This window comes from Leucoraja erinacea, chromosome 38 (assembly GCF_028641065.1).
Source record: "Leucoraja erinacea ecotype New England chromosome 38, Leri_hhj_1, whole genome shotgun sequence".
NCBI classification, from domain to species: domain Eukaryota; kingdom Metazoa; phylum Chordata; class Chondrichthyes; order Rajiformes; family Rajidae; genus Leucoraja; species Leucoraja erinaceus.
The window spans coordinates 4708284-4723142 of record NC_073414.1 but is presented as its reverse complement, the minus strand read 5'-3'; the positions used below and the strand labels follow the sequence as shown (position 1 = coordinate 4723142).

Genomic DNA, 14859 nt, shown 5'->3' with positions numbered 1-14859 from the left:
AAACTAAACTGCCCTCTGTGGCTCCCGACTGACCCACCTCCCCCCAAACCGATCCCAGGGTGGTGGGGAGTTCCTCCTATAGATTCCACCATCTTTACCTTTGTGCAGAGCCATTAGATTTAGAATCATACTGCACAGTTCAGTTTCTTGTCACGTGTACTGGGGTGCGGCGATAAGCAGAATCAGGCCCTTCAGCCCGCAGTGTCTGTGCCGGCCATCGACCACCAACTCGCACAAATCCTACGCTAGTTTGAGGAAGGGTCTCGACCCGAAACATCACCCATTCATTCCTTATCACCATAGATGCTACTTGCCTCACCCGCTGAATTACTCTAGCATTTTATGTCTACCTTGGGTCTTGAAGGTTATGGGCTCAAGTCTTACCCTGCCCCACGGTACGAGTTCATTCCAAGAGCTCTCCCGAGTTTGCCCTGATTCGAACTCGGAGATTTACGGCAATGGCCACTCGTCGGTACTCGGGGCTCTTGTGGACATTTTTCATCATGTTGAAAAATCTTCACCAGTCTTCCCGTGCTTACCTGCCGTTAGCGAGTCTTCCCGAGTACCTGCCTTTAGCGCTAAGAGACGTCCCCGAGCTCCGACGTACCCGCTCCGTTCATTCTCCGTGCTTACCCCGAGTTTGATATTTTTTAAACTCGGGAGAGCTCTTGGAATGAACTCGTACCGTGGGACAGGGCTTTTACTTTAGGTATTTGTTCGCTGGCTGTTATTGGGAAATTTAGGTATTTGCAGATTAAAAAAAAATAATGTGAGTCAACTTTTCACACAGATTGCAGCTGGGCTGTTAGTGATAACGCAAGGTCACACACTGTGCTCTGGGCTGATTTCCTAGAATGTGTGTGCCAATGTTTTTTGTTCTGCAGCCATCAGCAAATGCAAACGGCCTAAAGTTCATGCGGAGAATCAGTATCGCTTAAAAAAAAAAAAATGCAAAGAGTCGTGGGCGCAGCGGTAGAGTTGCTGCCTCACAGCGCCAGAGACCCGGGTTCGATCCTGACTACGGGTGCTGTCAGTACGGAGTTTATACCTTCTCCCCGTGACCTGCGTGGGTTTTCTTACTTGTAAGGATAGATTCTTGATCAGTACGGGTGTCGGGGGTTATGAGGAGAAGGCAGGAGAATGGGGTTGAGAGGGAGAGATAGATCAGCCATGGCAGAGTAGACGTGATGAGCCAATTCTGCTCCCATCACTTATGATGGCAAGACCATCTCCTATCTACCTGTGCGTAACCCATATCCCTTCGTGCCCTGCATATTCATATAACTTTCCAAAAGCTTCTTAAATGCCTCTTTCCTATCGGTCTCAATCACCAACCCTGGCAGCATGTTCCAGGCGCGTGTGTGTGTGTGTGTTTTTTTTTGCTCTAGGAGCAGAATTGGGCCATTTGGCTCATGACGTCTACTCTGCCATTCAATCATGGCTGATCTATCTCTCCCTCTCAATCCCATTCTCCTGCCTTCTCCCCATAACTGACGGCAGTCACACGGTTTTAGAAAGGGACCGCGTGCTGCCCACAAGCGCCCTGGGGGATTTCCAGGTCCATTGGGCATGGCGGGGGGAGGGGCGGGGCGGGATGTGTCCTTAATAAGTTCTCATATAGTTGTATAATACTTTTATTTAGTATATTTATTTTGCTTGTATTGTGGTGGATTTGTGTTGAATAATTTAGTGTTGTACATATTATTGTCAAGAGGAGAATAGATTATTTTGGTTTTTAAAAAGAAGTGTTAGTACTGGAGGTACACAAGTGTAAGTACTGGAGGTACACAAGTGTTAGTACTGGAGTATTGGTACTCCAGTATTAGTACTGCCGTGTTGGTATTAGTACTCCTGATTTGCCTGTGGCAGAGTGAGTCACTGTTCCCCACCCAGTGAATGAGACAAATGTATCAGAAGGAACTGCAGATGCTGGTTTAAACCGAAGAGAGATACAAAAAGCAGGAGTAACTCAGCGGGACAGGCAGCATCTCTGGAGAGAAGAAATGGGTGCCATTTCGGTTCGAGACCCTTCTTCAGATTAGAAGGTTCAAATCTGAAGAAGGTAGACAAAAGTGCTGGAGAATCTCAGCGGGTGCCGCAGCATCTGTGGAGCAAAGGAAATAGGCAATGTTTCGGGCCGAAACCCTTCTTCAGACTGATGCAGGGTGGGAGGGGGCGGGAAGAAGAGGAGCCAGAGGGCTGAGGGAGAGCTGAGAAGGGGAGGAGACAGCAAGGGCTACCGGAAATTGGAGAAGTCAATGTTTATGCCGCTAGGGTGCAGACTGCCCAAGCGGAATATGAGGTGCTGCTCCTCCAATTTCCGGTGGTGCTCACTCTGGCCATGGAGGAGGCCCAGGACAGAGAGGTCGGATTCGGAATAGGAGGGAGAGTTTATAGTACTGAGCCACAGGGAGATCAGGTTGGTTAATGCGGACCGAGCGGAGGTGTTCGGCGAAACGATCGCCAAGCCTACGCTTGGTCTCACCGATGTAGATCATCTGACATCTAGAGCAGCAGATGCAATAGATGAGGTTGGAGGAGGTTCTGAGGAATCTGAAGAAGGGTCTCCGCCCGAAACGTCACCCATTCCTTCTTTACAAAGATGTTGCCTGTCCCGCTTTTTGTGTCTATCTTCGAATGATGCAGTAAGGGCCGTGTCTCGAAGCCTGGAATTGGAGTTGGAAATTGCTGGATGTTGCAGAGGTCAAGTTTGTTGTCTTATTGTTTGTTGTCAAGTTGTTTATGCTCAAGTACGGTACAATGAAAATCTTTCTTGTAGCAGCATCACAGGCACGTTGACTCGAGCATTGTACATAAACAAATTCTTGATTAATACGGGCGTCAGGGTTAGAGGGTGAAGGCAGGAGAATGGAGTCAAGAGGGAGAGATAGATCAGCCATGATTGAATGGCCAAGTAGATGATGGGTCGAATGGCCTAATTCTGCTCCGATCCCTTATGACATAATTCTACATAAAGAGAGAGAAGTGAGTGTGAGTGAGAGTGAGTGTGAGAGAGAGTGAGTGTGTGAGAGTGGGTGAGTGTGAGTGTGTGAGAGAGAGTGAGTGAGTGTGAGTGAGTGTGAGAGTGAGTGTGTGTGTGTGTGTGAGAGAGTGAGTGTGTGTGTGAGTGTGAGTGTGAGAGTGAGTGTGTGTGAGAGTGAGAGTGAGTGAGTGTGAGAGTGAGTGTGTGTGAGTGAGTGAGTGTGTGTGAGTGTGTGTGTGAGAGTGAGCGAGAGTGTGAGAGTGAGTGAGAGTCAGTGAGAGGGTGAGAGTGAGTGAGAGTGAGTGTGTGAGAGTGTGAGTGAGAGTGAGAGTGTGAGAGTGAGTGTGAGTGAGTGTGTGAGAGTGAGTGTGAGAATGAATGTGAGTGAATGAGAATGTGAGTGTGAGAGTGAGTGTGTGTGTGTGAGCGTGTGAGTGTGGGAGTGAGAATGAATGTGAGTGAATGAGAATGTGAGTGAAAGAGAGAATAACAATGAGAATGAGAGCCGGGGCTACCTGAAGTGAGGGAAATCAGTATCCCCACTGTGCTGTAAGCTGCTGAAGCGAAATATGAATTTTCTGTGGAGGACGTGTGGTGTGTCAGGACGGTGACAAGGCGCCCTGTTGCCATGGCAACACTGCTCGGTGTTGGAGGGGAATCTACTCCCAGGGAGCTTCTGTCCGCGCCAGGGCCCAGACGTTGGGCATGTTGCTGCCGAAGATAGACACAATAAAAGACCCTACAGCGAGCAAGATAGCCCACTCGACGAGAAAGACGTAGTACGGTCATGGGCAGATTCGTGGGTCATTTTCGGCCCCATTTCCGTAACCGGCTTCCGTCTCCGCACCAAAGATCCCGTAGCGGAGCAAAGATACTAGTGCGGAGACGGAAGCCGGTTACGGAAACATCCTCGTAAAAATCAAAGTTCTTTGGGAAAAATCTTCTCATTTTCAGAATTTTAATTTATTAACACAAACTGTTCCCCCGCAACGTTGATTACACTGCGAGTCGGGTCGGGTCGGGTCGGGTCCGGTTACTGAAATGGATGAAAAAAAGGCCCACGTTCCGCTCCGTTGCGTACTACACGTCAGCCCATTGCATTTAGCAGGAGTGGTCTATCTTGCTCCACTATAGGATCTTTGGACACAATAAGCTGGAGTTACTCAGCGGGACAGGCCCTTCTTGGCAGCCATCTTGACCCTTGACGTCACCCATTCCCTCTCTCCAGAGATGCTGCCTGTTCCCGCTGAGTTCCTCCAGCTCTTTTTTTTTGTGTGTCTATCTGCGGTTTAAACCAGCATCTGCAGTCCCCCCCCCCCCCTCCTCGTCTATCAGTGCTCTCAATGTGCCGAACGCACTATGGGAACTTCACTTGCCCCCCTGCAGGAACTATACATCAGGAGGTGCAACTCCACAGCCAACAAGATCATGGGAGACCCCTTCCACCCCTGCAACGGACTGTTCCAGCTGCTACGGTCAGGCAAACGCCTCCGTTGCCATGCTGTGAGAACGGAGAGGATGAGAAGGAGTTTCCTCCCAGAGACCATTCGGACTGTAAACTCCAATCTCACCAGGGACTAACTCTACTGAACCACTCTACTGCTTTTTTTTAAAAATTGCTGTTATTTTTTCCCTTTTTCCTTCAGCCCACAATATGTAAGAATATGTGATTCTGTTTGTAGTTTGTTTGTCTTTTTGCACAAAGTCCGCGAGCATCGCCACTTTTCATTTCACTGCCACATCTCGTATGTGTATGTGGCGAATAAACTTGACTTGACTTGAATCTCCCTAGTTTGGTGGCCGTTTCAAGGACAAGGCCTCGGCTGCCGAGGCTTTGTCCTTGAAACCGCCACCAAACTAGGGAGATTCGGAGTGTCGAGAGCAAGATTAGACAAGGGGGGCAGTGACGCTGGAATCATAAGACAAGTTCACGTCTGACGTCAGGATTGTACTCTGGCAAGCGCAGGCTGATCGGTATCTAAAATGGGGACGGCTGGTGCCAACAAAATTGCGTGTTGTTAGTGGGGGAAAGTTGAGATAATTGCCATTCTCCCCTTACATTTATGTTATAGACAATAGGTGCAGGAGTAGGCCATTCGACCCTTCGAGCCAGCACCGCCATTCAATGTGATAATCATGGCTGATCATCCCCGCACCCCTTAAAACCGAGATGAGAAGAACTTTTTTCACACAGAGAGTGGTGAATCTCTGGAACTCTCTGCCACAGAGGGTAGTCGAGGCCACTTCATTGGCTATATTTAAGAGGGAGTTAGATGTGGCCCTTCTGGCTAAGGGGATCAGGGGGTATGGAGAGAAGGTAGGTACGGGATACTGAGTTGGATGATCAGCCATGATCATATTGAATGGTGGTGCAGGCTCGAAGGGCCGAATGGCCTCTACTCCTGCACCTAATTTCTATGTTTCTATTTTCCTGCCTTCTCCGCATATCCCCTGACTCCGCTATGTCTAAGAGCCCTATCTAGCTCTCTCTCGAAAGCATCCAGAGAACCGGCTTCCACCGCCCTCTGAGGCAGGGAATTCCACACTAGGGACAATTTTACAGAAGCCAATTAACCAATAAACCTGTGCCAAAAGGAATTTCAGATGCTGGTTTACACCGATGACAGACACAGTGTCGGAGTAACTGGTGTTGGAGTAAGTTGTGTGAATAATTCAGCTGCTCTCCTCCTCTCCACGGGACAAACGCTACTTTTTTTTTTAATGGCGCTGCCTTGCCCGGGACACTGGTGACGCTGGAGGTCATTTTGATCGGGCGGCCCAGAGTCTACACCGACCCGTCGATCCCCGCGCAAAACTCTTAACGCTATCCTGCACGCACCAGGTGACAATTTCACAATTTTACCGAAGCCAATTAACCTACAAAGCTGCACGTCTTTGTGGAATCGAGTCACCTTTACTTGTCACATGTAGAGTGAAATGAAAGTGGCAATGCCTGTGGGATTGTACAAAACAACAAAACAATGAACAGAACCAGTATTTACATTATAAAAAAAAGACTCAACAGTAAATAAGTCCTTGGTGAGATCAGAGTTTACCGTCCTGATGGCCTAGAAACATAGAAAATAGGTGCAGGAGGAGGCCATTCGGCCCGTCGAGCCAGCACTGCCATTCATTGTGATCATGGCTGATCGTTCCCTATCAATAACCCGTGCCTGCCTTCTCCCCATATCCCTTGACTCCACTCGCCCCTAGAGCTCTATCTAACTTTCTTAAATCCACCCAGTGACTTGGCCTCCACTGCCCTCTGTGGCAGGGAATTCCATAAATTCACAACTCTCTTTCTCACCTCAGTCTTAAATGGCCTCCCCTTTATTCTAAGACTGTGTGGCCCCTGGTTCTGGACTCGCCCAACATTGGGAACATTTTTCCTGCATCTAGCTTGTCCAGTCCTTTTATAATTTTATATGTTTCTATAAGATCTGCCCCTCATCCTTCTAAACTCCAGTGAATTCAAGCCTAGTCTTTTCAATCTTCCCTCATATGACAGTCCCGCCATCCCAGGGATCAATCTCGTGAACCTACGCTGCCTGTGGGAAGATACTCCGTCACATCCTCTCTGTTTTTCGCAGTGTGACAGGGGAGGCGTTTGCCTGACCGTAGCAGCTGGAACAGTCCGTTGCTGGGGTGGTAGCTCTGGAGCTGCACTTCCTGGTGTGCAGGTCCCGCGGGGGGGGGGTGAGTGTAGTTTCCGTGGCGCGTTCGGCCGTGTGGGAGGAAACCGGAGAAAACCCACGGGGAGAAGGTACAGACATCGCCTGTGGTCGGGATTGAACCAGGGTCTCTGGCGCTGCAAGGCGGAAACTCTACCGCTGCGTCACTGTTCTGCTCCTGTAACTTGTGAACATTTACTGTGGGCTGCATGGTGTCAACATTAATGCTCTGTTCTCTCTCCCACCCTCTCTTCCCCCCTCCCCCCCCCTCCTCTCCGCAGGCCATGGTGGCCTGTTACCCTGGCCATGGAACGGGCTACGTCCGACACATTGACAATCCCAATGGCGATGGCCGTTGTGTGACCTGTATTTATTACCTGAACAGGGACTGGGACGTCAGTGTAAGTAGCAGCACTGTGTCCGCTATGGGTTTCGTGGTTGGGTTGAGATGGAGTACGTGTCTAGTTTAACGTCACGTGTACCGAGGTACAATGAACAGCTGTTGTTGCGTGTAGCTATATTTAAGAGGGAGTTAGATGTGGCCCTTGTGGCTAAAGGGATCGGGGGTATGGAGAGAAGGCAGGTACAGGATACTGAGTTGGATGATCATATTGAATGGCGGTGCAGGCTCGCAGGGCCAGTCAGCGGAAAGACAATACACGATTACAATCGAGCTGTCCACCGTGTACAAATTCATTTTAGTTTAGATATACAGCGCGGAAACAGGCCATTCGGCCCACTGGTTCCGCGCGATACACTAACACCACCCTACACTCACTAGGGGAAATTTTACATTGATACCAAGCCAATTAACCCACCAACCTGCACGTCTTTGGAATGTGGGAGGAAACCGGAGCACCCGGACAAAGCACACGCAGGTCACGGGGGGGCGTGCAAACTCCGAACAGACAGAACCAGTAGTCGGGGTGGAACCTAGGTCTCGTGCGCTGTAAGGTCTGTGACCTCCTTCGTTCCTGGGTAGTCGATAGTCAGCATGGACATTGTGGGGCCGAAGGGCCTGTTTCTGTGCTACTCTCCCGCTGCGCCACCGGGCCGCCCTCCAAAGTCCAAAGACCCGGGTGCACCTTTCACCTTTCACCTCTGCCCTCTTTGTATCGGCCAGGTCCACGGCGGCTTGCTGCAGATCTTTCCCGAAAACCGCTCGGAGGTGGCGAACATCGAGCCTCTATTCGACAGGTTGTTAATTTTCTGGTCGGACCGGAGAAACCCTCACGAGGTGAAGCCTGCGTTTGCCACCAGGTCAGCAGGGGGGGGGGGGGGGGGGGGGAGGTATGGGTGGGGGTATGGGTGGGGGAGGAGGGGGGTATGGGTGGGGGGGGGGGGAGGGGGGGTATGGGTGGGGGGAGGGGGGGTATGGGGTATGGGTGGGGGTATGAGTGTGGGGGGATGGGTGGGGGAGGGTGTGGGGAGGGGGGGGGGGGTGGGGGAGGGAGGGGGTATGGGGTATGGGTGGGGGTTATGAGTGTGGGGGGATGGGTGGGGGAGGGGGGGTATGGGGTGGGGGGGATGGGTGGGGGGTATGGGTGGGGGAGGAGGGGGTATGGGTGGGGGAGGAGGGGGGGGTATGGGTGGGGGAGGAGGGGGGTATGGGTGGGGGGGGGATGGGGGGGAGGAGGGGATGGGTGGGGGGGGTAGGGTGGGGGAGGGGGGGGGGAGGAGGGGATGGGGGGGGGGGTATGGGTGGGGGAGGAGGGGGGTATGGGTGGGGGGGATGGGGTGGGGGGTATGGGTGGGGGAGGAGGGGGGGGTATGGGTGGGGGAGGGGGGGGGGGTGGGGTGGGGGAGGGGGGGGGGGAGGGGGGGGGGGGGGGGGGGGAGGAGGGGGGGGGGGGGGAGGGGGGGGGGGGGGGGGGGAGGGGGGGGGGGGGGAGGGGAGGGGGGGGGGGGGGGTGGTGGGGGGGGGGGGGGGGAAGGAAAGGGGGGGGGGGGGGAGGGGGGGTGGGGGGGGGAGGGGGGGGGAGGGGGGGGGGGGAGGGGGGGGGGGGGGGGGGGGGGGGGGGGAGGGGGGGTTGGGGGGGGAGGGGGGGGGAGGGGGGGGTGGGGGAGGGGGGGAGGGGGAGAGGGGGAGGGGGGGGGAGGAGGGGGGTATGGGTGGGGTATGGGTGGGGGAGGAGGGGGGGTATGGGTGGGGTATGGATGGGGGAGGGGGGGGGGTATGGGTGGGGGGAGGGATTGGTGGGGGGGGGGGTATGGGTGGGGGAGGGGGGTATGGGTGGGGGAGGGGGGGGGTATGGGTGGGGGAGGGAGGGGGGATGGGTGGGACGGGAGGGATTGGTGGGGGGGGGGGGGGGGTAGGGGGTATGGGTGGGGGGAGGGGGGGGGTGGGTGGGGGAGGAGGGGGGGGGATGGGTGGGGGTATGGGTGGGGGGTATGGGTGGGGGAGGAGGGGGGTATGGGTGGGGGAGGAGGGGGGGTATGGGTGGGGGGTATGGGTGGGGGGTATGGGTGGGGGTATGGGTGGGGGGTATGGGTGGGGGGAGGAGGGGGGGTATGGGTGGGGGTGTGGGTGGGGGGTATGGGTGGGGGAGGTGGGGGGTATGGGTGGGGGAGGAGGGGGGGGGTGGGGGGGGGGTGTGGGTGGGGGGTATGGGTGGGGGAGGGGGGGGTATGGGTGGGGGAGGAGGGGGGGTATGGGTGGGGGGTATGGGTGGGGGAGGAGGGGGGGGGTATGGGTGGGGGGGGGTGGGTGGGGGGGTATGGGTGGGGGAGGGGTGGGGGTATGGGTGGGGGAGGAGGGGGGGTATGGGTGGGGGGGTATGGGTGGGGGAGGAGGGGGGGTATGGGTGGGGGGGGGTGGGGGGTATGGGTGGGGGTATGGGTGGGGGGTAGGGTGGGGGGTATGGGTGGGGGGTATGGGGGGGGGGAGGAGGGGGGGTATGGGTGGGGGTATGGGTGGGGGTATGGGGGGGGTATGGGTGGGGGGGTATGGGTGGGGGGGGGGTAGGGGTGGGGGGTATGGGGGGGGGGGGTGGGGGGTAGGGGGGGGGGGGGGGGGTATGGGTGGGGGTATGGGTGGGGGTAGGGGTGGGGAGGGGGGGTTATGGGTGGGGGTATTGGGTGGGGGGTATGGGTGGGGGGTATGGGTGGGGGGGAGGAGGGGGGGTATGGGGGGGGGTATGGGTGGGGGGTATGGGTGGGGGGTATGGGTGGGGGAGGGGGGGGGGTATGGGTGGGGGGTATGGGGGGGGGTATGGGTGGGGGTATGGGTGGGGGGGGATGGGTGGGGGGTATGGGTGGGGGGTTTTAGGGGGGGTATGGGGTGGGGGGGTATGGGTGGGGGGGTATGGGTGGGGGTATGGGTGGGGGGTATGGGTGGGGGAGGAGGGGGGGGTATGGGTGGGGGAGGAGGGGGGTATGGGTGGGGGAGGAGGGGGGTATGGGTGGGGGTATGGGTGGGGGAGGAGGGGGGTATGGGTGGGGGAGGAGGGGGGGTATGGGTGGGGGAGGAGGGGGGTATGGGTGGGGGTATGGGTGGGGGGGGGGGGGTATGGGTGGGGGAGGAGGGGGGTATGGGTGGGGGAGGAGGGGGGGGTATGGGTGGGGGAGGAGGGGGGGTATGGGTGGGGGAGGAGGGGGGTATGGGTGGGGGAGGAGGGGGGGGTATGGGTGGGGGGTATGGGTGGGGGAGGAGGGGTAGGGGGGGGGGTATGGGTGGGGGGTATGGGTGGGTGGGGTGGTATGGGGGGGGGGGTATGGGTGGGGGAGGATGGGGGGGGGGTGGGGGAGGATGGGGTGGGGGGGGGTGGGGGGGGAGGAGGGGGTATGGGTGGGGGAGGGATTGGGTGGGGGGAGGATTGGGTTGGGGTGGAAGAGAGCGACTTTGAGTTGGAGGGGTAAGGTGGTGGGTTGGGTCGTGCAGAGGGGGTGTGGGAGGGGTGGGGGGGTATGGAGGGTGAGAGGGAGAGCAGGGAGGTAGTCGGAGGGTTGAGCAGGGGAGGGTCGAGTGGCCTGCAGGGGGCAGGTGGTACGGAGAGGGTGGGGTCGTGGGGAGAGGATTGGGTCAAAGGGAGGGGGTGAGGTCAAGGGGGAGGAGATGGGGCACCTAGGTAGCAGTGGCCACACTGTTGGTATTAGTAATCGGATATAGAACAGCGCTGGACAAGAACAGGAGAAATCCCACGCAGGTCACGGGGAGAAGGTACAAACCTCGCACAGACAGCACCCGGAGTCGGGATCGAACCCGGGCCTCTGGCGCTGTGAGGAAGCAACTCTACCGCTGCGCCACCGTGCCGCCCCAGTGTGTGAGGGGATAGGCTGCGGAACAGACCCTTCCCCTGGGACCACCCTCTAAGCCCCTCCAGCCTTGAGCTACAGGTTGTGGTGTCATAAAAACATAGACAATAGGTGCAGGAGTAGGCCATTCCCCTTCCAGCCAGCTTTCAATATCATCAATATCATTCAATATCATCATGGCTGATCATCCAAAATCAGTACCCCGTTCCTGCTTTCTCCCCACATCGTTAGCCCTAAGAGCTAAATCTAACTCGAAAACATCCATAGATTCGGCCTCCACTGCCTTCTGTGGCAGAGAATTCCACAGATTCATAACTCTCTGGGTGAAAAAGTGTTTTCTCATCTCAGTCCGAAGTGGTAATCCGACATAGAACAGCACAGTACAAGCACAGGCCCTTCAGCCCACAATGTATGTACTGAAACCATCACGTATCTACGTGCATATTCTTATACTTACCCGTTATTCTTAAACTGCGACCCCTGGTTCTGGACTCCCCCAACATGGGGAACACTTTTCCTGCATCTAGTCTGTCCAATCGCTTAAGAATTGTATATGGTTCAATAAGATCCCCTCTCATTAATAGACAATAGACAATAGTGCAGGAGTAGGCCATTCGGCCCTTCGAGCCAGCACGGCCATTTAATGTGATCATGGCTGATCATCCCCAATCAGTACCCCGTTCCTGCCTTCTCCCCATATCCCCTGACTCCGATATCTTTAAGAGCCCTATCTAGCTCTCTCTTGAAAGCATCCAGAGAACCGGCCTCCACCGCCCTCTGAGGCAGAGAATTCCACAGACACAGACCCTTGTAAAGGGTCCCGGCTTGCAGGGGCCGGGTGAAGCAGGAAGAAGGCACTTCCTGTGGTTTCTTGCTCCAGAGCAGCTCAACATTCCAGCTAAATATACTCCCACTTTCCTCTGGGAACTCTGAAGACGGACACGAGGGTTTTAAATCAAACCTCAGCGCGAGGAGACAGTACAGAGGACCTGTGTTTGCAGCATTCTCCGCTGAATCTCTTCCCCTCTCCCCACCCGGCACCCTTTGAAGTGCGGAACACTCTGAGCACTTCTTCCCACCGCCGTCAATGTCCTCCTGGCTCCAACACTTCTGCCTTGCACCTCCCGAATGAGGAAGGGTCCCTCCCCTGAAACGTCACCCCTCCTCGTTCTCCAGGGGTGCGCACACATACACACACACACACACACGCACGCGCACACACACACACACACACACACACACACACACAGACGCACACACACACAGGCACACACACAGACACACGCACACACACACACACAGACACACACACACACAGACAGACACACACACAGACACACACACAGGAGAAATTTGGAATTGCAGCATCTCCGGACGAAAAGGATAGGTGACGATTGGGGTCGGGACCCTTCAGACTGAATACAGGGGAGGGGGTGCGGAGTTTGCACGATGGGGTTTCCCCTTATCTGCATCCTGCTGGGCAGAATTAATTTAGTTTAAGTTTTTAGAGATACAGCGCGGAAACAGGCCCCTTGGCCCAACAGGTCCGTGCCAACCAGCGATCCCCGCACACTAACACTAGGGACAATTAACATTTACACCAAGCCAATTAACCTACAAACCTGTGTGTGGGAGGAAACCAAAGATCTCAGAGAAAACCCACGTGGGTCACGGGGAGAACGTGCAAACTCCATAAAGATAAGCGCCCGTAGCCAGGATGGAACCCAACGCTGCAAGTGATGAACGGCAGCAACTCTACCGCTGCACCCGTTAATTGTGATCGGGAGGTCAGGAACTCATGTCAGGAAGGTCAGGAAAAATGGGATTAATTGCTTGACTGACCTACGACTTCCCTTTTCCCCCGTAGGTACGCCATTACTGTCTGGTATTTTGATGGCAAGGAGCGGATTGAAGCCAAAGAGCGATTCAAGAGGGGTAAGGCTTCTCCTGCGACCCCCACAAAACGGGCATCAAATAGGCATCGTCTCAAAATGGGCATCAGAAGTTGGGATATTATTCTCAGGCACTGAGGGCGGCACGGTGGCGCAGCAGTAGAGTTGCTGCCTCACAGTGCCAGAGACCCAGGCTCGGTCCTGACTACGGGTGCTGTCTGTACTGAGTTTGCACGTTCTCCCCATGGTTTTTCTCTGAGACCTTCGGTTTCTTCCCACGTACAGGTTTGTAGGTTAATTGGCTTCGATAAAGGTTGTATATTGCCCCTGGTGTGTGTAGGATAGTGCAGTGCACAGGATTGCTGGTCGGCGCAGACTCAGTGGGACAAAGGGCCTGTCTCCATGCTGTATCTCTAAACTCCAGTTTCCAGGATTGAACCCGGGTCTCTGGCGCTGTGAGGCAGCGACTCTACCGCTGTGAGGCAGCAACTACCGCTGAGCCACCGTGTCCGCTCTTGGCTCCGTTTGTTCTCACGCCTTCCCGTGTCCTCTCTCCACAGCCTCAGCCCAGAAAGCCTTGACGTTCGACTAGACGGGGGCGATGTGAATCTGTTAGGTCGCCATGCGGGGAGACGGCGTGCTGCCTTCCCGATGGATCAGCCTCTCCATGGAACGCTGCAGCCTCCGGAGAGGACTATCCTGGCCTGAGCCAGCCCCGTTGTTCAAAGGCAAATTGGCCCGGGTCAGGACGAGGGGACCATGACCCCCCTCCACCCCCTCTGTTCGTTGGGGTGCGGGGGTCAACGCATTGACGTTGGGGTTGGGGTTGGGGCTTTTAATGATTTTCCACCCACCCTCACCGCCCCACCTGTTCCAGTGAGGATCTCCCCTTCACCCCCCCCCCCCTCCATCGTCGCCCACCCTTCCATTCCCCCTCGAGCCACATTCAACAGGACCAGTGCTCCAATCATCTGCCTCCACGACCAACAACCATGGCATCTCAAGATAGACACAGAGTGCTGGAGCAACTCAGCGGGTCAGGCAGCATCTCTAGAGAACATGGACACAGAGTGCTGGAGCAACTCAGCGGGTCAGGCAGCATCACTGGAGCGATGATTTAAGACTGAGATGAGGAAACATTTTTTTCACCCAGAGAGCTGTGGATCTGTGGAATTCTCTGCCACAGAGGCTGTGGAGGCCAATTCACTGGATGTTTTCAAGAGCGAGTTAGATTTAGCTCTTAGGGCTACGGAATCAAGGGATATGGGGGAAAAGCAGGAACGGGGTACTGTTTTGGATGATCAGCCATGGCTCGAAGGGTCGAATGGCCTGCACTTATTTTTCTGTTTCTAGAGAAGGAATGGGAGATGTTTCAGGTCGAGACCCTTTCTCAGACTGAAGACCCTAAGAACGTCACCCATTTGTTCTCTCCAGAGATGCTGCCTCTCCTGCTGAGTTCCTGTGCCTGTCTTTGGAGATAATGTCTGGAACAGATTGGACCCTACAAGTGCCGAACTAGAGCCATTGAATGTGTGCGTGTAATCTGTAACTTCAGTTGCACTGTAAAATATTCTAACGGTGGATTTATATTTGAGATTAATTCTTTGCAGAACAATTATTTGAATTTTTTTCACCCAATTGTGTTTGGAAAAGCTTCTGATTTATTGCATGTTTTCTTTACTCCAGTGGGTGAAGGGTTGACATCCCGAATCATCGAAATTGTTAAAACGTTTTCTGATTTTGTGCAAAAAGAAAAAGTGTATTGCATTCAACAAAGCACTTTCCAAGATCCTGACATTGTATTGGTAAAAGGGCTGTGAATTTGGATTAAAACTGAATTTTTTCTCTTGATATTGTTCTGCTACCACATCCAATCTGGGACAGGTGGGCAAGTTACTTAGCCTCTTGGTTTGGTTTAGAGATACAGCGTGGAAACAGGCCCTTCAGCCCACTGAGCCTGCGCCGACCAGCGATCACCCCGTACACCGGTTATATTCTCCGCACTAGGACAGTTTACAGAAGTCTAATGCTGTAAACATTACAGTCTTTGGAATGTGGG

The 14859-nt window shown here is 55.0% G+C and overlaps 1 protein-coding gene across 1 annotated transcript in view; it reads left to right on the top strand.

Annotated features, from left to right (window-relative positions):
• Positions 1-14648, top strand: part of egln2 (egl-9 family hypoxia-inducible factor 2) — a 21423-nt gene extending 6775 nt beyond the window's left edge. The window contains exons 2-5 of the mRNA XM_055663664.1: positions 6936-7055; positions 7778-7914; positions 12776-12843; positions 13361-14648. Of these exons, the coding sequence (XP_055519639.1) occupies positions 6936-7055; positions 7778-7914; positions 12776-12843; positions 13361-13392 (357 nt within the window). The 3' untranslated portion in view covers positions 13393-14648. The remainder of the gene's footprint in view (positions 1-6935; positions 7056-7777; positions 7915-12775; positions 12844-13360) is intronic.
• Positions 14649-14859: the final 211 nt, after the last annotated feature.